Source organism: Pteronotus mesoamericanus, unplaced genomic scaffold, assembly GCF_021234165.1.
Source record: "Pteronotus mesoamericanus isolate MK-2021 breed Mesoamerican mustached bat unplaced genomic scaffold, CSHL_Meso_final contig_702, whole genome shotgun sequence".
Taxonomy (NCBI): Eukaryota; Metazoa; Chordata; class Mammalia; order Chiroptera; family Mormoopidae; genus Pteronotus; species Pteronotus mesoamericanus.
The window spans coordinates 2,111,530-2,134,165 of record NW_026555239.1 but is presented as its reverse complement, the minus strand read 5'-3'; the positions used below and the strand labels follow the sequence as shown (position 1 = coordinate 2,134,165).

General features: G+C 36.5%; 1 protein-coding gene across 1 annotated transcript in view; it reads left to right on the top strand.

Moving 5' to 3' along the window:
* The window catches only part of SLC25A17 (solute carrier family 25 member 17), a 38,973-nt gene that overhangs the window by 10,206 nt on the left and 6,131 nt on the right, over positions 1-22,636 (top strand). The window contains exons 2-8 of the mRNA XM_054582424.1: positions 2,507-2,567; positions 4,584-4,650; positions 5,978-6,129; positions 16,646-16,762; positions 17,719-17,864; positions 18,115-18,210; positions 20,863-20,945. Coding sequence (XP_054438399.1) covers positions 2,507-2,567; positions 4,584-4,650; positions 5,978-6,129; positions 16,646-16,762; positions 17,719-17,864; positions 18,115-18,210; positions 20,863-20,945 — 722 coding nt within the window. The remainder of the gene's footprint in view (positions 1-2,506; positions 2,568-4,583; positions 4,651-5,977; positions 6,130-16,645; positions 16,763-17,718; positions 17,865-18,114; positions 18,211-20,862; positions 20,946-22,636) is intronic.

The window sequence follows — 22,636 nt, the reverse complement described above, 5'->3', positions numbered from 1 at the left end:
AGGTCGTAGATCAGAAGTCTGATGGAGCTAAAATCAAGGCGTCAGCAGGATTGTATTCCTTCTGGAGGCTCCAGGGGAGGTTCTGTTTACTCACCTTTTTGAGCTTCTGGAGGCCACCCTCATTGCTTGCCTAGTGGCCGCTTAGTCCAGCAGTGATGGGTGAATCCTGATTACCTCACTCCCACCTGCTTTTTCACCTCTCTCTTCTACCTTAAGAACCCTTGTGATTACTTTGGGCCCGCTCAGATAATCCAGAATTATCTCTTTACTTTTTCAGTTACTGTTGCCATACAACAATCTCTTTATTTTAAGGTCAATAATTAACTACCTGCTATGTCATGTAATGTGTTAACAGGTACTAGGGAGTAGTACATGCCATCTTTCTGGGGGGTATTATTCTGCCTCCACACCTACCTTCTGTACATTTGGGTCTATGATTTCCTCTTTCAAAACAGCCTCATTCTGCTATTCATTTCTGGTCCACCAATCAGACCCCTCTTTGTTTTTCTACATAACATTTTTTAACATGAATCTTTTTCGTCATTAGTGATGGAATCGGGAGGAGGCAGTGGTGGATTTTCAATTCACTATCTTGATCTAGTCTAATACTAATAAATTTTAAAAGTATTTAATTTTAATGGGGTGAATTTTTTTGCTAGTCCTCAAGGCGGTAATAGACCATTGACCTTTTTGGGCTAACTGTTCTCTATACCTTGGTATAAGGTGTACTGTGCATCACTTTAAGAATGTAAAGTAGGTTGGCAGGGGCTTGTAATTCAGAAACGTTCAGGTGTCTGTTTAAAGCTGGCGGGGGAGGGATGGAGGTAACCCACTTGTTTGAAAAAGTAGTTACCAAAGGACTTTTCTGCCTGGAGAGGCCCAATCTATGCAATAGCTGACATGGAGATGTAGTATCATGCACTAGGAAATAAATGTTGCAGCCTTAATAACCTTAATCAGTGTTCTCTAGCTTTCCAATTCCCATTTTTCTTGGAAATTGCCTGTAAAATTTCCAAATTTTGAGCAAGGGTGCCCAAAAAGCATAGATTTGTAAATGATAAACCTTTTTCGGTACGGTGTTTCTAAAACATTAAATATTATCTAGTCCTTGCTAGAAAAGAACATTTATGTTGGAGCCATCAAAGCGTAAATAACTGAAAGTAGAGTGACTTGAATAAAAATTTATTAAGAATCTGTTATATTAAAGAGATAGAATGAATATTCTTAATATCTGGCCAAAGAGTTAGATTCCACTGTAATATTCACTGTAATGTAAGTGCTGTGTGAGTCGTAAACAAATGATAGAGGAACATAGAGAAATGAACTGCCTGCCATTTGTAACCTAATGGACAGGAAGTGGAAACATTTAACCTGAGTTTTGAAAAATACTAATAGGATAATATAGTGTTCTCCACCATCAAGCTGGCTGACCTATTTAAATAGATAAGAGACCTGGCAAATTTTTGTTTGTATCTATAAAGTTGACCTAGTATCCAGTCATTCTTATGAAAAATTGTACATAGCTATAATTAGATCAGTAGCCTAAAACTTGATGTTCTGCCTGAGATTATATACTACCAGAGGGCCTGCATCTGGGATGAGAACCGTAAATCTATGAAAAATTCCTTGTGTATAATTTCATCTCTAACTATATGCTTGTGGTTTTTATGGGTAGGATCTTGTGAATGGAAAGACTGGTTGTGGGCTTTTTTTCCTTGATCAGTTTTGTCATTGCACTACCTTGGATGAGTTACAGAATTTTTAGCAAAGAGAATGTCCCTATTTTATTGAAAGCATAGCAGACAAAACCATTATAAAGAACAATATGATATTTGCACTTCTTATACTTCTGTGGTGAATATCTTGGTTAAACATGGAGAATAGGTGTGTCTGATTACTGGCTATTTTGGTTTCAGAGCATAGGAGCAACAACTGACCTGTGAAAGGTTGAAAATCCATTTATCTGCTATCTTTGACATGTGTCCTATGTTGCAAAACCCTAAGGTTGTCATCTCCAGAGACCCACTACCGTTTGTTTTTTTTTAAGATTTTATTTATTTTTAGAGAGAGGGGAAGGGTGGTAGAAAGGGAGGGAGAGAAACATCGATGTGTGAGAGACACAGATCGATTTGCCTTTCACACACCCCCAACTGGGGGCCTAGCCCACAACCCAGGCATATGCCCTAACTGGGAATCAAACCGGTAACCTTTCAGTTTGCAGGCCAGCACTCAATCCACTGAGCCACACCAGCCAGGGCTCCTTTTTTTTTTTTTTTTTGTAATATCAAAGAGAGAGAAAGATATTTCTTCCAGAAAATTTTAAACTTCTGTTTAGGTACGTAACTGTAGAAGTTTAAATGATAATAATCCCAATAGGTTAAAATATTGTATGTATTCATTGAAAACTGGATTTGACCCATTGTTAATAGTGAACTTTTGTTTATTTGAAAGTTGTGGCTCATTGTCCTGTGATGTGTAATGGCTAAAGGCTTTTCAAACTTTTCAGGGCAGCATGACAGCAATGACAGTGTTCTTTCCTTTGGATACAGCTCGACTTCGACTTCAAGGTGAGTGTCTTTTGTATTTCTGTTCATTTGGTGTCCAGAAACAAACACATTTCTCTAGTAAGTTCTAAATCAACATAAGGATATTGTTTCATTAGAGATCTGTTGTCCATATTCACTGACTTGAAATATTCATCATCGTTTCTATTTCCTAATTAACAGAGGCGTTCATGGATGAGTTATAGCCGTAGCTATTTTCTATTCTGAGATAATCTGAGTGGGCTTATGTTAACAGTTTTGAATCATTACAATTCTTTCTAATAAATAATATTACTTTTTAAAGGTATAGTGGAGAGTTTTTGCAGCAGGTAGATTTTCACAAATGAGAAGAGAGACTAGGAAACATAGTGGAACCAAATACCCACTGTCCTTGCTCATATAGGCATGTAGTCCTAGTTTGCCTCTTTTGCTTTACAGGACTGTATAACTCTGTAACTCCTGCCTGTTTTTATGTGAATATTTTTCAACTTGAAATAATAAATGTATGCTAAAAATGTACGTGAAGAGGTAAGAGTAAGATGAGCTTTAAATAAATTAATTGCTATGTTAAAATCCTTCATGACTACTGTTTTTAATTTAAAGTTTTAGGATAGGTAATAATTTCATATGACTCAACTCAAAAACCAAAATGTATTTAAAAAATATACAGTACAGTGAAACATCTCACGGCAGTGTGCCCCTTTTTATCTGTTCTTTTCCCTGCAGATAGTGTCCTTACTAGTTTCTCAACTGGTTTGCAGAGTTTCTTTATGGAATAATGAGTAAATAAGAATATATATCCTTTTTTCCCTTACACAGAAGCATACTTTTTACACTGAAAAGTACGTTGCACTTTTCACTTGACAGCGTATTTTGGATGCCTTCCAAATCAGTGCTTTGGGAGCCTCTTCATCCTTCCTTCTAGCTATAGGATGTTCCATGGTATGGATGCACCCCCACCATTGGAGATTTTTGGGTTGTTTCTTCTCCCTTGTAGTATAGACTTGCTCATATGCCACTTTGTTTCTTTAAGTTCCGTGGGATAAATTCCTAGAAGAGGGGTTGCTGGATCAAAGGGTAAATGTGCTTGTAATTTTGATAGATATTGCCAGACTTTCTTCGATATAAGCATTGTAATTTTGCCACCCTACAAGCCATATAAGTACCAGTTTAATTCTTAAGAAATTGGTTCATTTCCACATTTTTATGGTTTTAAAATATTCTTCAAATGAGAGTATGAAATTTGAAGTTAATTGAGGTAAGTTTTGTTTTCAGTAAAAATACCAAGAAAAGCATAATTCTCATCTTTTTGGGACCTTTTATATTTTTAGATTAGGAAATAGAACACAAGGCTAAAACTTTAGAAACCTGAGTTTTCATCCTGACTTTGCTGCCAACTACTCGTCTTTCACAGCTTGTGTGTCTGCAAGCCTCTTCTCTAAAAGAGATATGGTAGTTTATTTCAACTTTACTTTATAAGATGTTAAGATAAAAATGAGGATATGTAACTTTGGGACAAAAAACAAGAGAGTCTAATGAATATCAGAAATGAATTTCACACCCTGACTGGTGTGGCTCAGTTGGTTGGGCGTCTTTCCACAAGGTGAAAGTTTGCTGGTTTGATTCCTAGTCAGGGTATATATATCTGTGGGTTTAGTCCCTGGATGGGGTGCAAACCAGAGGCAACCAATTGATGTTCCTCTCTCATGTCAATATTTCTCTTCCTCTCTTTCTCTCTCCTTTCCCCTCTCTCTAAAAAACAAATAGCCCAGACTGGTGTGGCTCAGTGGATTGAGCACCAGACTATAAACCAAAAGGTTGCTGGTTTGATACCCAGTCAGGGCATGTGCCTGGATTGTGGGCCCAGTGTCCAGATGGGGTATGTGAGAGACAACCAATCTCACGTCTCTCTAAAAATAAATAAATAAATAAAATCTAAAAAAAAAAGTAATTTCTCTTGTCACATGTTTTACTTTGGATATTAGGTATTGAATTAAAATGCAGTGGTTCATACGTAACAGATGCTCTTTTGTCTTGTAGTTGATGAGAAAAGAAAGTCCAAAACTACACACATGGTGCTTCTGGAGATTATTAAAGAAGAAGGCCTGTGAGTGCTACTGTTTTATCGTTGTTAGACAAAGATGCTCCATAGGAGAGTCACAGGCCTGCACTCCTTTCTGTCCACTCTCATAACCTTATAGGGCTGTGAATGTGCAGTTGCCTGACTTTTAAGTACATAGTTATTTTCATTTCCTTCAAATTGTGTGGTTTGTTATTTCTATTTTTAATTGCAGAGTCTTCCATGAAACCAATGTTTTGTTTTATGTATGGTAAATCAAAGAAGGTAATAATTGTTTAGTTCATTCCTATTATATGCATTCAGATTATGTACTTCTTTTACTTTCAACTCTTTATTTATAAATACTTTCCAATTTTAAAAACACTGCAAAACTAAAAAGAGTACAATGAATACCAGTATATGTTACTCACTTCTTCATTTGTTTTGCCGTTTGCTCATGCATTCTCTCTTCCTTCCTCTCTCCCTCCCCTTCTCTCTCTATTACACACACACCACACAAATTTTTTCCAAATTATTTGAGAATAGTTTTATACTATACATCAAATCCCTTTATCCCTGTGACACTAACGTTTTCAAAGGATGCAGTCAGTCCTCCTTCCCCCTCTTTGAAAATAAAATGCGTCTCATGTTATGTTTACCTCATGTTTATTCATGATTAGATTGAGGCTATGCATTCTACTCCAGAATAGTGCATAGGTGATATGTCCTCCTGAGGGTATCATACCTGGAGTCACATATTATCAACCTGCCCTTCACTGATTAATCCTGAGTTTTTAGATTTGAGTTAGGCACTGAATAATTTTCTTTTTCCTCTATTACAACTATAAGCAGCCTATAAGGAGATACTTAATATCAGTATAGACTCAGAAATTTTAGTTTTACCAATGATTTATAATCGATTACTATACTTCATTATTTAAGTGCTCGAATTGTTCCAGCTTTGGCCACTGGGAACCTCTTAGTCTGTTTCGTGTACCCTTATAATAGGCCCCATCACTTTTTTTACACTTATTTTCTATATTTACTTGATTTTAAACGTCCTTGCCCTGTGTGAATGATGCTGTACTAACTAATAACCATGAGGAAATTGTCTTTAATTTTACATAGTAATTTACTAAAGCAGTAAATCAGCCATTGAATGTGTATTGTTTCTTTGGTGGCATTAGTGCTAGAAAAGATTTCTTAGTTTGGACATCCCTCAGAATGTAAGATGTATGTACAGTAGGAAGTACCTTATAGTGTAGGAGTGAACTTGGAGAATATGTGAATGACATTCAGCCTTTCCTAGGACTTTACCCACTTCTAGTGACTTTTGTCCAGCATCTTTACTTTGTTTATTATGTTTTTTCTCTAGCTTGGCCCCATATCGAGGGTGGTTTCCAGTTATCTCCAGTCTCTGCTGCTCCAATTTTGTCTATTTCTACACTTTTAATAGCCTCAAAGCAGTCTGGGTCAAAGGTCAACATTCTACTACTGGAAAAGATCTGGTAATTGGATTTGTGGCAGGTAACAAAAGTTTTCTGAATGTAAATATTTTTATATTTTAACATTTATCTTGTTCATATATCTTTTAAGAGGTTATTTTAGCACAAAGTTATGCTATAAAGAATATAGTTTTCTGACTTTTGTGTGTGTGTTAAAAGCATATAACATAAAATTTACTATCTTAACAATTTTAAAGTGTGTAGTTGAGTAGTAAGTTTATACACATTAGTGTGAAACAGGTCACCAGAACAATGTCATCTTAACAAGTGAAACACTAAACCAATTAAATAACAATTCCCCTTTCCCGCTTTCCTTAACCTCTGGTAACCACCATTTTACTTTCTGTTTTTATGGACTTGACTACTTTAGATGCTTCATATAAATGGAATCATGCAGTAATTGTGTTTTTGAGACTGGTTTGTTTCACTCAACATAATGTCCTCAAGGTTCATTCATTTTGTAGGCTATAACAAGATTTCCTTCCTTTTTTTGGCTGAATAATATTTTACTGTATGTCTATACCACATAAATGTCCATCTATTGATGGACATTTAGGTTTTTTCTGCCTCTTAGCTACTGTGAAGAGTTGTTGATATGAACATAGGTTGTGCAGATATCTCTTCGAGTTCTTGCTTTGAATTCTTTTACACACATACCCAGAAGTGAGATTGCTGGATCATGTGGTAGTTCTTTTTAAATTTTGTGAGGAACCCCAGACTCTTTTCCAAAGGAGTTGTGCCATTTTATAATCCCACCAGCAGTGCACAGGGGTTCCAGTTTCTCCAGCACATTTTTTCATTGATTTTTTTTTAGAGAGAGAGGAAGGAATAGAGAGACACCGATGTGAGATGGAAGCATCGATTGGTTGCCTTCTCATATGCACCTCAACTAGGGATCGAACTGTGCAACAGGGGCCCTGACCTGTGACCTTTTGGTCTATGAGACAATGCTCCAATCAGCTGAGCCACACCATCCAGGGCTAATTTCTGGTTTTTTGATAGTAGCCATCCTAATGAATATAAAGTAACCTTTGACTATGGTTTTGATTTGCATTTCTCTGATGGTTGACAGTGTTGAGCATCTTTGCATTTGCTTCTTGGCCTTTTGTAAAGCAAATTATATGATTTTTTTTTATTGTTGAGCTGTAGGTATTCTTTATATATTCTGGATATTAGACCTGTGTCAGATATGTGATTCACAAATATTTTCTCCCATTCTATAGGCTGCCTTGCACTCTATTGATTATGTCCTTTGATACTCAAAAGTTTTTATGTTTGTCCCATTTGTCTAATTTTTGCTTTTTTGCCTGTGCTTTTGGTGTCATGCCTAGAAATCATTGCTGAGTCTAATGCCTAATCTCATGAAAGTTTTTTTCCTATGTTTTCTTCTAGGAGTTTTACAGTTTTAGGTCTTTTTCAGGTCTAATCCACTTAGAGTCAGTTTTTGTATGTGGTGTAATAAAAGGATCCAACTTCATTCTTTCGTGTGTGGATACCCAGTTTTCCTCACACCATTTGTTAATAATATTGTCCTTTCCCCATTGTGGAAGCCTTTGATACCCTTGTGGAAAATCCATTGCCCATATGCACAAAGGTTTATTTCTGAGCTAACTTGGCTTATTTTTATCTTTTCAATCCAGGGATGAAGATCAATAATCCCTATTTAGCAGCTTGTACCCAGAATTTATAGAAATTAAGGTCTCTTTTCTTAAAAAAAAAAAAAAAGGGGGGGGGGAGAGAAAGATTACAGTAAGTTCCCTGCTTATTTTCCATGATTTTTTTTTTCTTTGAGAAGTTCACATGAGGTTTTTGTCGTGAACAGGACTGGCTACATGATTTGCAGGGCCCAGTACAAAAATGATATGGGGACTCCTCCTTCACAATTTATTAAGCATTTCAAGACAGTTGACACCAAAGCATTAGAGAGGTTGCACATCCATGAATCCCACCCTGAGTATGAAAGCATGTAGTCAAAAATGACAAAGGTATTTAGTGCACAGCCCAGTGTGGTTCATGTCATAACAGTTGTTCATGACATGAACAACTTTAAACATGACATGAACAGCTTTAAAGTGTTCATAACAGGAAAAGAGATCACTTTTGGCTGTGGGGGGTTGGGTATCTGCCTAGAGAAAGCAGTGGCTCTTGAACTGAGCCTTGGTTGGATTGGTAACATTTATAGATGAGTGCTGACAGTTTTCTGACAAAGGTAATGATAGGGAGTTGGGAAAATCCAGGACCGTTTTTAGAACAGTGAGTTCTCTAATTTAGTTAATTAAGTTAAGTAGATGTAGGAACATGAGCAATAAGGTTGTAGAGGTGAGTAAGAGCCAGATTTTGGAAGGCTTTGGACCCTTGTCATCTGAGTCTCAGAAGTGCTAGGGAGCCAGTAACCTGGTGTTATGAGTATTTAGTTACTGTCTGTCTCTACTTAATGGAATTTGAGCTCCATATATATGATATATCAAATATATAAGGTGCAGAGATGGTATCTTATATATTATATGTGAGATGGGTATGACAATTATATATATACACGTATATATAATTTTTTTTATAGATAGGTAGTACCTGCTGTGTGTGTGTGTGTGTGTGTGTGTGTGTGTATCCCTTGTTATATACCCATAAAAACAGTTCCTAGCATGCTCAGTAAATATTTTCTGAATGAACAAAATATTTGTTGGATTAGTCAGGATTTAATTAAAAAGGAAGAAAGAAAATATGTCTACTTCTTTTGTTTTTTGTGTTTATCCATTTTAGTCTGTAACTAAGTTAATTGATTTCAATACTGCATTTTTAATGTTAGTATTTTGTGGAATAACATTATATTTTCTTTTAAAAGTTACTAATTTGGGATACACAAAATTGAATAATATAAATGTCCATTGGAAATTAAAATGATTTGATTGAAAAGTAGTTGCCAGGCCAGAAGTTGTGGGCCCCAAGTTTTCCTGTTCACCCATTTGAGACTACTGCTGTGTTTTGGTTTGGTCTCTGAGCTTTTCTTCTGCGTAATATTCTCATTTTAGCCTTAGGTTGATTTTGATCTAATTAACTTTCACTTGGACCAACTTTTAAAAATTGAAATATAATTGACATATAACATTTTAGTGGTTTCAAGTGTATGACATAATGATTCAATATGTGAATATATTGAGAAAGGATCATCACAGTAAGTTTAGTGAACATCATCACCACACAGTTACAATCTTTTTTCTTTGTGGAGAGAACTATTAAATCTACTCTTTCAGCAATTTTCAAGTATACAATAAGGTATTATTAACTATGGTAATTATGTTACACACCATATCCCCATTACTTATTTCACAACTAGAAATTTGTACTTTGACCATCTTCACCCCTCACCAGACCCACTTTCACATAGAGTGTAACGAGATTTCATTACATAAGAAAATGAATGGATAGCTGTTGGTGACTCAGGATATAATCTGGGAGTTCTCACTGAGGGTGCCCTCTCACCCTCCACATGCACTTGGTCATCAAGAACCATCAGACTGTCTGTCTTCTAAGTGTCTTTAGAATCCGTTTATTCTCTGTATCCATAGCCATTTCCCCAAATCAAATGTCATCTCTTACCTGGACTGTTGCTGTTCTGATCTTGTCTCTGAGATCTTCCTTACTAGTTGTAATTTTCTCTGTGGTTGCCTGAGGAGGTGAAGCGTGTTTGTCTACCTATACCTCCATCTTGACCCGAAGTCCTCTCACTAGTTTTCAAACAGTGTCAGAACTCAAAGAACTCAAGTTTGAAATTTGTTCACTTGGAAAAAAATAACAATAAATCCTGTACAGAGGGAACCTTTTTTACATAATTGCAACAAGTGGCAATCTAGCCTGATTTTTATACTTGAGACCGAGTTTTTGTAATATCTTGATTTTAATGCTTTTTAGATTACTGTAGTTTATATGTATTTACATATAAAAGGTTATGATTCACTGTCCAGGACTAATTTACAGCTTTTGGTGAAATTACTAGTTCATGAAGTATATGATGACATCTTTTCCTTTTTAATTGTCCAAAGCTGTTTATTTGCTTTAAGTGGCATCCTTTTATCTACAAGGTAAACACCACCCCTTGTTTTCCTCTCACACTGTGCTCTGCTTGTTTCCTAATTCTTTCACATTTTATAATTATGGTAGATTCCTCCATACATAACACAACTAGATTGGTGTAGTAAGGCAATTAGTTTATAAAAGTCACTTGATGTAGAAAATATTGTAAGTTGCCTACTTACCTTCGGTATTTTAACGTAAAATGTATGAATAAACTATTTCAGTTTTTTAAATGCATGGCCAAGGCTTATTGCTTCACTGATGGGGGGTGGGGGTTAGTGCTTTTTTTTTCTTATATAACCCATACCTATAATGCTTTGCCTACAGTAACAGATACAGCTGACATAAGCAGGTTTGAAAAAAGACATAATTCACTCTCGGTAAGCATAAAACCCAGTGGGATGGAAGTAGACGAGTGTGGGCATACCAGAGAGTGGCCACGGGTGTTCAGTGTGCTGCGGACATCTGTCAGTACCTTACAAAGGTAAAGGGAAACACTGGTTTACCTGAGGAGTCCATTATGTAGAGCTGGTTAAAAAAGATCCCAATTTAATAATATTATTCTAATTTACTTACATTCTGAAATATTTTCTTGAGTGTGTGAGAAAAAGGGTGGGTCAGGGTTACCATGCAGGGAGAGCAGATGGGTCTTTTGTCAGCTGTGAGCATCATCTGTTACATGTCTTGTCAGGGAGACGGTTGAGAACTTTTCTGAAACCCAGGTCTGATTGTGTTGTCTCCAGCTTCAAAACCCTCAATGCCTGTCGCTTGCTTATAGAATAAAGAAAGACACAGCACTCTTTGCGTACAAGGCCCCACCATGTCTGGGATAAGGGCCCAACATGTAAGATCTGCTGTGATATTACCATCTTCATGCCAAACTGTGTTCCTTGAACATACCAAGCTATTTAGTAACTCCATTCCTCTGCAGCTACTGTTATCTCTCCAAAACATTCTTATTGTACAATATGTTTCATTGTCTGATACAGTCTTACTGCTTTTTTCATCTTACTAACTCCTATTTATTCATCTTTTTATTGTCCATCCAAGCAACTTCCTTTTCAGAAAGCCTTCTCTGAAGGCTTCTCTACCACCCCTAGGTTTCGTTCTGGGTAAGGGAGCCCATACTCTGTGCACCAATATAATGTATACCCCTGTCTCGGTGCTTACTCTACTTATGATAATGGTCTGCATATTTTTCTTTATCTTTTATTAGACAATGAACCTCTTAAAGGCAGATACTACATTTTCATTATCTCTGCATCCTCAGTGTTTTAACACAGTGCCCAGTACATAGAGGGTACTGATTAATTGTTGAATTAATTAATTAAATTTAAAGGACTGCTTCTCTTATAATCTGCATTTTACTAAGTGGTAACTCTAGTCTTGTAGTTGCCCTACCAAAAATCTTGAATTTGTCATCTCTCTCTGATCCCACATCCAATCTTTGAGCAAATCATATTGTCTCTTTCTTCATAGAGTACCCAGTTCACCCACTCGTCTCCACTATGACCTTAGTCCAGACCACCATAAAATCTTGACTGGATTATCTTCAGAGCCTCCTAACTGATGTTCTGCTGCTTCTTTTTGTCCCCTTCTGTTTGTATTCAACACAACAGCCAGTGTGACCATGTTAAAACATAAGCAAGATCATATTATTTCTCTATTCAGAGCCTTCCAGTTGCTTCCTGTCTTACTCAGAATAAAAACCAAAGTCCTTACCTTGTCCTACAAAGCGCTGTATGACCTGTCCCTCCTAGTGTTCTCTTCACCCACGCCACTGCAGCCACACTGGCTTCTTCTCCTGAGCATTCCCGGCACACTTCTTTTTTATTTCCCCCCCCCCCCTCTCTCCCTTTGGTGTTTTACCAATTTCTTTATTTAAAAAAAATACTTAAAATTTACTTATTTTTTGATGATCAAGGATGGTAGAGTTACTATAATGGAGAAATTGCATAATTATAAACTATGTTGTTTAGTCAATTATTTTCTTTCCCATTTTATCCATTATTTAGCTGAAGTAGTGGTGAGAGTTGAAGATATATCAACCTATTAACTTAATTCTGTGCATTAACAGGTCAAGGCAGTTAGAGAATATCCCTATCCAAATAGTGCAAGTGCTCTCCCTCTTTCCATTTCATCTCTGGCATTGTCCTGGCATGCTTCTGCCTCAGGGCAATGCCCCTGCTGTTTCTTCTGCCTGGTAACTGCCTGGCTCACTGACTCACCTCCTCTAATGTCTTTCCCCTAAATGGCCACAATGTCTGATATAGACATCCCAGTAATGTACTTAAATTTTCTCCTTAAGCCCTGACCAGTGTGGCTCAGTTGGTTGGGTGTCATCCTGCAAAGTGAGATGGTCACCAGTTCTATTCCTGGTCAGGGCACATGCCTAGATTGCATGTTTGTTCCCAGCTAGGGCATGTATGAGAGGCAACTGATTGATGTTTTTCTCCCACTATTTCTCCCTCCCTTCCCCTCTCTCTAAAAATAAATAAAATCTTTTTAAAAAAGTTTTTCCCCTTAAACCTTACCCTCTAACATTCTACGTATTTTACTTATTTTTCTTGTCTTATTACACCATTAGAATGTAAGCTTCATGAGGGTAGGGATTTTATTCTTATTTACTGCTGTATTGTCAGCACCTAGAACAGAGGTGATCACATACTAGACATACAATATATATTTGATGAGCAGACTGTGAATAAATGACTTGGGGAGGGACTATCCTTGTTCTATATTACTCAAAGGAATCAGGCCAGGATCACAATACACATAAAGTCATTTCAGAATTGCTAATTCATATCTCAGGTAAAAATAATTTACTAGCTAATTTCATGTTTCCAGTTGTTTAAGAAGATAGATTTAATATCAATTAAAATAAAATTTCTAACAGCTCTTTGAAAAAACAGTTTGTTGGGGTAAGAATGAATTTCTGTTGTTTTAAACTTTCAAAAGTAAAGTGAATAATCACTTGATGATTGAATTAGAACAATGGTTCTCAACTGAGGCTGATTTGACCCACAGGGAATATTTGGCAAATCTCTGGAGACATTTTTGGTTGTCACAACTGGGGAGTGTTACTGGCACCTAGTGGGTAGAGGCCAGGGATGCTGCTAACCATCCTGCACAATAGGACTCCCCCCCATACACACACCCCAGATAAAGACCTATCTAGACCAAAATGTCAGTGGTGTCACAGTGGAGACCCTTGGTCAACTGAATTTCTGAAGGTAGGAAATTCCTTGGAACTTACTTTTGTGAGTTTCAAACTTTTTATAACATGTTTTTATATCTTAATACCTATGCATTCTTACAAGAATTAGAATAGCTTTTTCTTCCTGCTGTGAGCCTTGTCACTGTATTATAGTCACTGTAGAAAGGAGTTTCATTATTTCCCAGGAAAACTAAAAATAGTACTGGGGTGGGCAAAAGTAGGGATACAGTTGTGAGTGCACAAAACACAGTTTATTCTTGTATTATTATGATTATAACTTGCATGTCTTTTTCCATATGAACAACTATAAATCTACTTTTGCCCACCAATGTTGTTTTTCAAATTTTACTTGAAACTTAGAAATTTATTTTGGTTGGTTGTTTTGGGGTGGTTTTTTGGGGGGTTTGGTTTTTTTTTTTCCACAGAAGAAAGCCCATATAGCTTGATACCCTGGGGAAGAATTTGGGGAAAGAACCTTGCAGATAACTTAAATGAAGAAGATAACTGATCATTTTTATGAAATTGGGATTTTTACAGATAACTTTTTGAATGACAGTGTGATGTTATCACTGTTGAGACAGTTCATATTCATTTCCTGTCTTCCAGTGTTAATTCTGGTAAGACAGATTTGTTCCTTTTTTGTATCTAGCTGCATTCTTTCCCAGGGAGGCAGATGGTTAGATTTATGGTCTTCATCTACCATTTTCTTACATCAGTGGTTATTGTGCTCATTTCCCAGAAGTACATAGCCAGTTAACATACTTCATTTTTGTTTTCTCTCCTTACCAAAGAAGACTCGCTGCTAATGAAACTTTGTTTTGAAGATTTCAGAAGTAAAGAGCTGTGTTCCAATTATTCCTTGAATCAGTGAATAATTTTAGTGAGTGAGTTCAGTTGCTGTTCTTCATCTCTTAATTTTGGTTGTTTTCCTAGAAATGATTCTTTTACAAAGAAAAAAAAAGAATCATTCAAATTGGAAAGAAATCAATCTCCTGTCATTAAGTAGGTAAAGAATTAGTATTCCCGTCTTAGAGCTGAAGTAATAGCCACAGCTTGGAATTGGAAAAAGAGTTTTCTACACAGGCTCATAAATAAGCAAACAGCATCCTTTATCTTCAGCCTTATCATTACGTTAATAAGAGTTGGAATCACTCATCATGACCATTTATAGTTGTTTTTCAACATGAAATGTTGTCCTTTGTTTGATAACAAAGGCTGTAAGCTTCCAGCAAAGTTTTGGATCCTCAAGTATTTTGAGTGTCTTTTCCCAGAACTCATAAAATTATAGTGTTTAAAAAATCTCTATCTATTTTGGCTTAGATGATGAACAGAGTACTTGAACTTCTCAGATAAAAAGCTTTGAAATACGGAATGTTCTTACAAGGACTCTATATTCTCTTTAAATGATGTAGTGCATTTTTGTACTTGAGATTGTCCTTAGTATCCTCTCAGTCTTTCAGCTCAGTCAATAAAGGGGATATGAAAACAGAATTTTATATGATGGTTAAATCTGAATCTTGGCTGCACTTCCTCTGATATGTTTTGTGTGTACCTACCTCTTGAATAGCACATCAAGAAAATTTTTATTTCTAAAGAATTTATTTAAAGGGCAACCTATTTCATTTGTTTAGAAAGGTATGTATCCTCTGCCTATCTACAGTATCCATGGATGCTTGTGATCTCTGATTCTGAGCTCTCCTTTCTTCATCTTTAAAAAAAAAGTAGTCTACTCAGTAGCACTTTTTAGTCTGTTTTTTCTGGCTCTTGATTTTTCTGTTAAGTGATGTGTACCTTGCACTGAATAGGAACACATTACAAAGTCAGGGCATATGGGCATGTATTGATGTTCTATCTTGGCCTCTTGGACACTGGTGCTTTTTCAAAATGAGACCAGCAAGAATCTCTAGGTGAGACTTATTCAGATTATGTTCAGTGCCTCAAGTGACAATGTATGAATATATTGAGTCATAACTAAAGATGACTCCTTAGTGTTATGTGACTCTATAAAAATATGACAGATAGCAACTCATAAAATTATTTAATAATGTCCTTTATTGTGAGAAATGTATTCTGTAATCCTTCTAAGAGAGAGGTAGCAAAACATTTGACTTTTGCAATTGTATGCAACAATTGAAAACAATTTTAATCTCTTGGCTGTTGCACAAGCTTGTTCTTGGTTAGATTGTGTTTTTTGTATGGTATATTTTGAGATTCCTTAAATAAAAACATTCTTTCTCCTGTTTGTTTTTCAATGATTTTTCATAAAAGTGATTTCCCTTCCTCAGAATTGCACCTCTTGGTTTTTCACAGCGGAGCTAGTCTAATATAGCTCCATGTATGGTGGTTCACTGAGTTTGTTCATTGGTTTATATGTGCAATGTTTATTTAACAAATATTTATAAAGTATGTACTATGTGTCAGGTACTTTGTTACAACTCCATCTGGTTTGTTTGTTTGTTTGTTTTGATCATTTCAGGACTGATGAGGAATATATTAATATCTCAAGATGGTGTTAAATTAGGATCATGTGTTTTCAAAAAAGAAGCACCTGGCCCATTGTATTGTTCCACTCTGAGGCAACCTTGGGGGGGCCAGCATCCCCATCCTTAAGCTTGTAAGGATCATGATGCTTGCAAAGCTGTTTTAGGTGTTTTGTGACAGTTCATAACTACTGCTTGCTGCCTGCCTGTCCTAATTTCTTAAGTGATGAGGAACTCTTTGATAATCCTCTGATCTAGTCCCTGTTGAAGCACTTTGCAATGTCACCACTTCCTTCCACTTGTCACCCTTTATACCAGGTCCATATTCACTTAAAACTATGTGAGCCACTTACAGAACAGTTGTAAACTGTATGTTTTATCTGATGTTGTCATGGACTTAGCATGTGATCAGTAAGCTACGTCTCTTAAAATTGCTTTTGAAAAGTTATGTTTAAAACTATATCAGAATTGCTACTTTGGATGCTATATAATAGATTGCCTCCATTTACACAAATGAGGAAACTTATTACTCTTTTCACGTGGAAAGGTACTACTGCTAGCCATTCTGCTATTAGCAAGGCTTCTGAATTGCTCCTAACAATAGTGGCTTGTATTGTTCACTAGCACAAAGAGACGCCTTACCTTAAGTCTCCTAGTAGGTCTGGGGCAGAAGTATAGATGGAACATGGATATGTAGCTTTTATATAGGACAACAAAGCTTAAAAAGTTACATTTTGCTGTCCTTTGTCTCTCCCTCTTTCTTTTTAAAGGAGTGGTGAATGTGTTACTGACAACCCCACTCTGGGTGGTAAATACCAGACTGAAGCTGCAGGGGGCAAAATTTAGGAATGAAGACATTGTACCAACCAACTATAGAGGTATTATTGGTAAGTGTTTCTGGGTGTTTCTATTGAAGGGTTTTCTTTTTTCTTTGTATCTGGAATTTATTGCTAAAATAATGCTATATAAAAGATAACCTCAAATCTCAACATCCAATAGTAAGCATTTCTTTAGCTCACATGTCTGTGGATTGACAAGGATTTGGCTCATCTAGGCCGTCCTCCGCCTGAGAGTCTCAGCTGCATGTGTCTCATCATCATCCTAGGACCAGCTTGAGCATATTTTTTCTCTTATTGATGGCGATGCACAAAAGGACACACCCAATCGTATGAGCATATTTCAAGCCCCTACTTGCAACTTGTCTGCTGACATCCTCTTGGCCAAAGCATATCATGTGGCCAAGCCCAAAGACAAGGGGTAGAGAAGTACTTGCTACCATGGAGTGTGGGTGGGAGGGGTTAATATATCTGAAGAATAATATACTCTACTTGTTTTTCTAGTGTTAATCTTTGGATAAAGAAACCAGATTAATGTCTGCTATCTATGAGCTTCTGCTTTTTAATAGTATTGCACTGCTAGGTTCTCCTTTCCCGTGTTCATAATGAGAACAATGATTTTCTTATAAGTCAGCCCAGTAAAACAGACTCTAAGGAACTATCTTACCTTTTGTTTTACTGGCCTTTGTTGTGAAACACATGGGCTATCAGTTCACAATTCTCTATAATACACAGTTACCAGTGGTGCTGATGATTACTTAGGAAAACTTGACATTCTGATCCCAGATTTTCAGGAGGAGTTCCCTATAATTGAAGTTGTCTCTCAATAAGTTGGTGACTGTCAGTGTCTGATAATTACCAAAAAGTAGTTAACTGATGAACTTGTCCCTAAAATATCATTACAAGATAGGACCAGTGTGGTTTCTACTCTAGGTACATTTGAACAGAATTCACCTTGTCTTCTCTAGTTAAGGGATCGTCGTCATGTACCTTGATTTCTTGTTTAGATGCTTTTCACCAGATCATTCGAGATGAAGGAATCTTGTCTTTATGGAATGGCACATTTCCCTCCTTGCTGTTGGTCTTCAATCCTGCCATCCAATTCATGTTCTATGAAGGTTTAAAACGGCAGCTTTTAAAGAAACGAACGACGGTAATCCCTGATTGTTTTAAATTCTTTTTTAAGATTTTATTTATATTTAGAGAGAGGGGAAGGGAGGGACAAAGAGAGGGAGAGAAACATTGTTGTGTGAGTGAGAAACGGTTGCCTCTTGCATGCCCCCAACTGGGGACCTGGCCCACACCAGGCAGACCGAAGGTAATCCCTGATTTTGAAAGCAGCAAACAGTAATCACCTGTTCTTGTCATTTGGATTGACATGATTTGTCTTCTTTGCTTTCCAGCTTTCTTCTTTGGATGTGTTCATCATTGGTGCAGTAGCCAAAGCAATTGCCACCACGGTCACCTATCCCTTGCAGACAGTACAGTCAATTCTGAGGGTGAGTGCTGGGGTCCTTCCTGCATTTAGTTGAACAACATTCTAAAATGCGTGGTTTCTCTATTTAAAGCAGTGTTAATATTAACAAAGCAATACAGTAGTCAGTTGGTAGGCCAGAGCATTCCTCATTCATTTTTTTTGTTTGTGTTATATTCTGTTAACCAGGTTGGCTATCAGTTGGTTTCCTGTTTGGTTTGGAAGGAAGTTTACATTTGCAATTTCTTAGGTAACACAGTGTCTCAGAAAACCTAAATGTGGCAAAAAGTTCTTAAAAGACTCAGGAAACTAAGTTTGCTTCCTTCTCATCAGGTTGACTTCCTTGGTTCCCTGGGGCAGATTATCCTTTATAAAATCTGAGGTTGATTCCCTTAATTTATTTAAGAGTAATTAATGATTTTGCTTTGCTTTTTTGGAACACTTTTAGGTTTGTGGATTATTCAGTTATTTATTGAAATGTTTATTAAGTGCCCATTCTGTGTGAAAAGCTGGGTACATGTGATAAAGTAGTCATAATCCCTGCCTTCATGGAGGTAATTGAGAGAATTAACAGGTTAATAAGCAAAATAAATAGGTAATTACAAATTGAGAAGAGAGCTACAAAGAAAGTAAGTAGCTTTCTTTGACTTAGTGGAAAGGTACATGGTAGGGATCTTCTTAGATAGTTAAGATGATTGAGGATGGGCTCCTCAGGAGACATATGTAAATCAAGACCTAAAGGGAAGCCCTGGCTGAATAGCTCAGTTGGTTAGAGCATAATCTAGATACACCAAGGTTACGGGTTCAATCTCCAGTCCGGGCACATGAAAGAATCAGCCAATGAATGCAGTGATTAGTGGAACAACAAATTGATGTTTGATGTTTCTCTCTCTCTCTCTTAAATTCAATACTTTTTTTAACTGGAAAAAAAAAAGAAGATGACTTAAATGAAGATAAGGACCCAGCTGTGCAAAGAGTGAGCATTCTAGGTAGAGGGAACATGATGTGCTAAGAGCTTGGTGAATCCTAGGTACCGAAAGGAGGCTCCTGTGGCTGGAGCGTGGCTCAGGATGAGATTGGAAAAGTAGCAGGGAAGGTCTAGAGTTTATCCTAAGTTCATGGGAAGCCTTTGAAGGGTTTTACACTAGGGAGTAATGTGATCTGATTTATTGGGTTGGCCAAAAAGTCTTTCATTTTCACCAATATCTTTACCGATTTGGATATTTTGAGTATCTCCTGTGTGGTAGAATGTTGATTGTTCTCAATTAATGTGTCAGTTTGATCTCTATCAACTTCAACTACTCTATCCAACTAGGAAACATCATCCAGCAAGAAATCTCTACCACAAAACTGTGCAAACCACTTTTAACACATTCAATCAGTCACAGCACCTTCTCTATATACTGTACAAATCTTTTTTGTGTGTTTCAGTTGCATTTTTACCTTCCTTGAAATAATAAAGCATAATATGCTGAAAATGGTGTATATTTTCTTCCATCTTCAATATTAAAATGACTACACAAAAATTCACCAATTTTGATAAGCTTTTTTTTTTAAATGCACACTGATATGACAACTGTCAAAATACAATCTGACAAAATTATTTCAAATGAAGTCAAAGACAACTAAGTGCTATTAGAGCCATGTTATGGAAAAAAAACAAAAAAACTTTTTGGGCAACCCAGTACAATTCTAGATTAGTGTGGCTATGGTGATGTATTGATCAGAGGCTAACAGAAAGGTGGGGGCAATCGGGTAGGAGGCTATTCAGTAATACAAGTGAGAGGCGATAGTGGCCTAGACTAAAGTGGTAGCAGTGGGGAGGAGAGATGAGAAAGGTAAAGAGTCATGCTCTGCTTTGGAGAAAAAAATTCAAAGGACATATCAATGGATAAAATGGGGGTAATAGCGAGAGTATTTCAGTTCAAAAAGTTACTACCTTCCGTTAAAAGTATTTTTATTAATGTACTATTTGAAAATAGGTACTTAAGCCGTGGCTGTGTGACTCAGTGGATTGAGTGTCAGCCTGCAAACTAAAGGTCACCAGTTTGATTCCCAGTCAGGACACATGCCTGGGTTGCAATCCAGGTCCCCAGCTGGAGGCATGCAAGAGGCAACTGATCAATGTACCTTTTGCACATCAGTGTTTCTCTCCCTCTCTTTGTCCCTCCCTTTCCCGCTCTAAAAATAAATAAAATCTTTAAAAAAATAAGTAAAAAATGGTACTTAATATAAGGGAATTTAGTAGCATTCAAATAACATATTTTGACACTTTTATAATGTAAATATATAATGTGAAGAAGAGCTTACACTGTAGGGGTTCTAATTAATTAGTATAATATTTATCAGAACTTATTAAAAAACTGGAAGTTATGCCGTACTAGCAGTATCTATATCTTACTGAGCATGTTTCTTTTTTTTGTTTTTTTTTTTAGGTAGAATCTTCCCCATAATTCACATGCTTGCTTCATTGAAGCATATTTATTTTCACTTATATCATTTAAAATAGTTCATTTATTTCATTGAAAAATAGAGGATTAATGAAATCTACATATCAGTTGGATATTTTTATTGCTGTATGATGTAAGACATCACTCCCAACAGAATTTCCTTTGCAGGTAGAAATTAAGATAAAGAAAGCAATACTAAACAGATTTCTTTTCTTCTTCTTTTCCAGTTTGGACGTCACAGACTCAACCCAGAAAACAGAACATTAGGGAGTCTTCGCAATGTTCTTTATCTTCTTCACCAGCGAGTAAGGTAAGCTTTGTAGGTGTTTCACGTTCTGTCCTCTCTTTCGGCAGCACCCTCTGCCAGGGGCAGTTGAATTTGTTTCAGTTGCACTACTGCCTTGACAGTGGCAGCCTGGACACCTCTCCCTTGGATGCTGTGCTCAGACATTTCTCATTTTAGGGACTTGGTGCGCTATAACACCACTTGTTAATAGCAGCTTTATTTGTAAGTTAAAAACTGGAAACATCTCAGATGTTCATCATCAGGTGAATAGATATGTAAATTGTGATATCTCTGTATAATGGAATACTACTGAGAAAAAAATAAATTATTGATTCATGCAACAACATGGATGAATCTCAAAATAATTATGCCAACTGAAAGAAGTCAGTTGTAAAAGAATTCATACTGCATGATTCTGCTTACCATATTTTGCTGTGTATAATGCACACCTGCGTTTTTGTGCACATTATACACAGGATTGTTATACCCATTCTACCGTTGGTATGTAATCATACCCATGTATAATGTGCATCCTTATTTTTCCCTCAAAAATTGGGGCAAAAGAGTATGCAGTATGCATGGCATAACACAGGTATATAAAACTTAGAAAATGCATATATCTCTAGTGACAGAAAGCAGATCAGTGTTCCCATGAGGCCCAGATAGGAGAGAGAGGGAATGATTAATGGTTACAAAGGAATGTAAGGGTATTTTGGGGCGTGATGGATATGTTCACCATCTTGAATGTGGTGATGATTTTGTGAATGTGTACCTCAGTCAAAACGCATCAAATTGAAATTATTTAAATTTCAATAAAGCTATAGATACATGTACATTTACTCTTTTCTCTTTTTCTTCTCCCTTTCCCAAGAGGCAGTCCCTGTTAACAGTTAAGAGTACATAGGATATATACAAGGGAGGACCCCCCAAAAAACAATTTATTTTTTAAAAATTGTGTATTCATTCTTACATGTTTAAACTTCAATCACTTTCAAAGTACTCTTCATTTGACTCAATACACCTATTGAGACATTTATTCCACTGCTCAAAACAGTTTTTGAACTCATCAATTTTGATGTCAGTGTTTCTGCCGTTTTCACATTAATATCTATAAATTTATCTTACTTTTAAAGTATCTTATTTTTTATAGTGATTACTTAGTTTTCTGTTACATAATATACCATAATTTACTGACCAATACACTTATTGATGCATAGTTTTTTCCAGGTTTTGCAGTTTATAAAATTGCTGAATGACTAGCTCATACATTTAGCTTTGTACACCTCAGTGTTTGTAATTGTAGAGAAAATTCCTTAAAGTGGAATTATCTGGTTAAAGAGCTTGAACATACAAAACTTTGATAGACATAGCCAAATTTATCTTAAACAGTGACACCTAGTTCCATTTCTACTAGCATTGTGGGAGTTAAGAATATAGTTAACAAGAACTTTAAGAAGATAATGTTAACTTGAAGTCTATAGGGTAATACAGTTTTCAAATCTAGTATGTTTTCACATCTTTTATCTTGTTTGGTTCTCCCTCAGCTATGTGAGTGTGGAAAGGGACTATATTCCCATTGTTGCAGATTAGGAAACAGGGTTAGAGAAAGAAAATGACATGCCCAACACCAGAGAGATGGAGGCAGAGCCAGATATTCAACCGCAGAGGCTTGGTATGCACTGAAGAACTATTGGATGAATGAAGAGAATTCCATC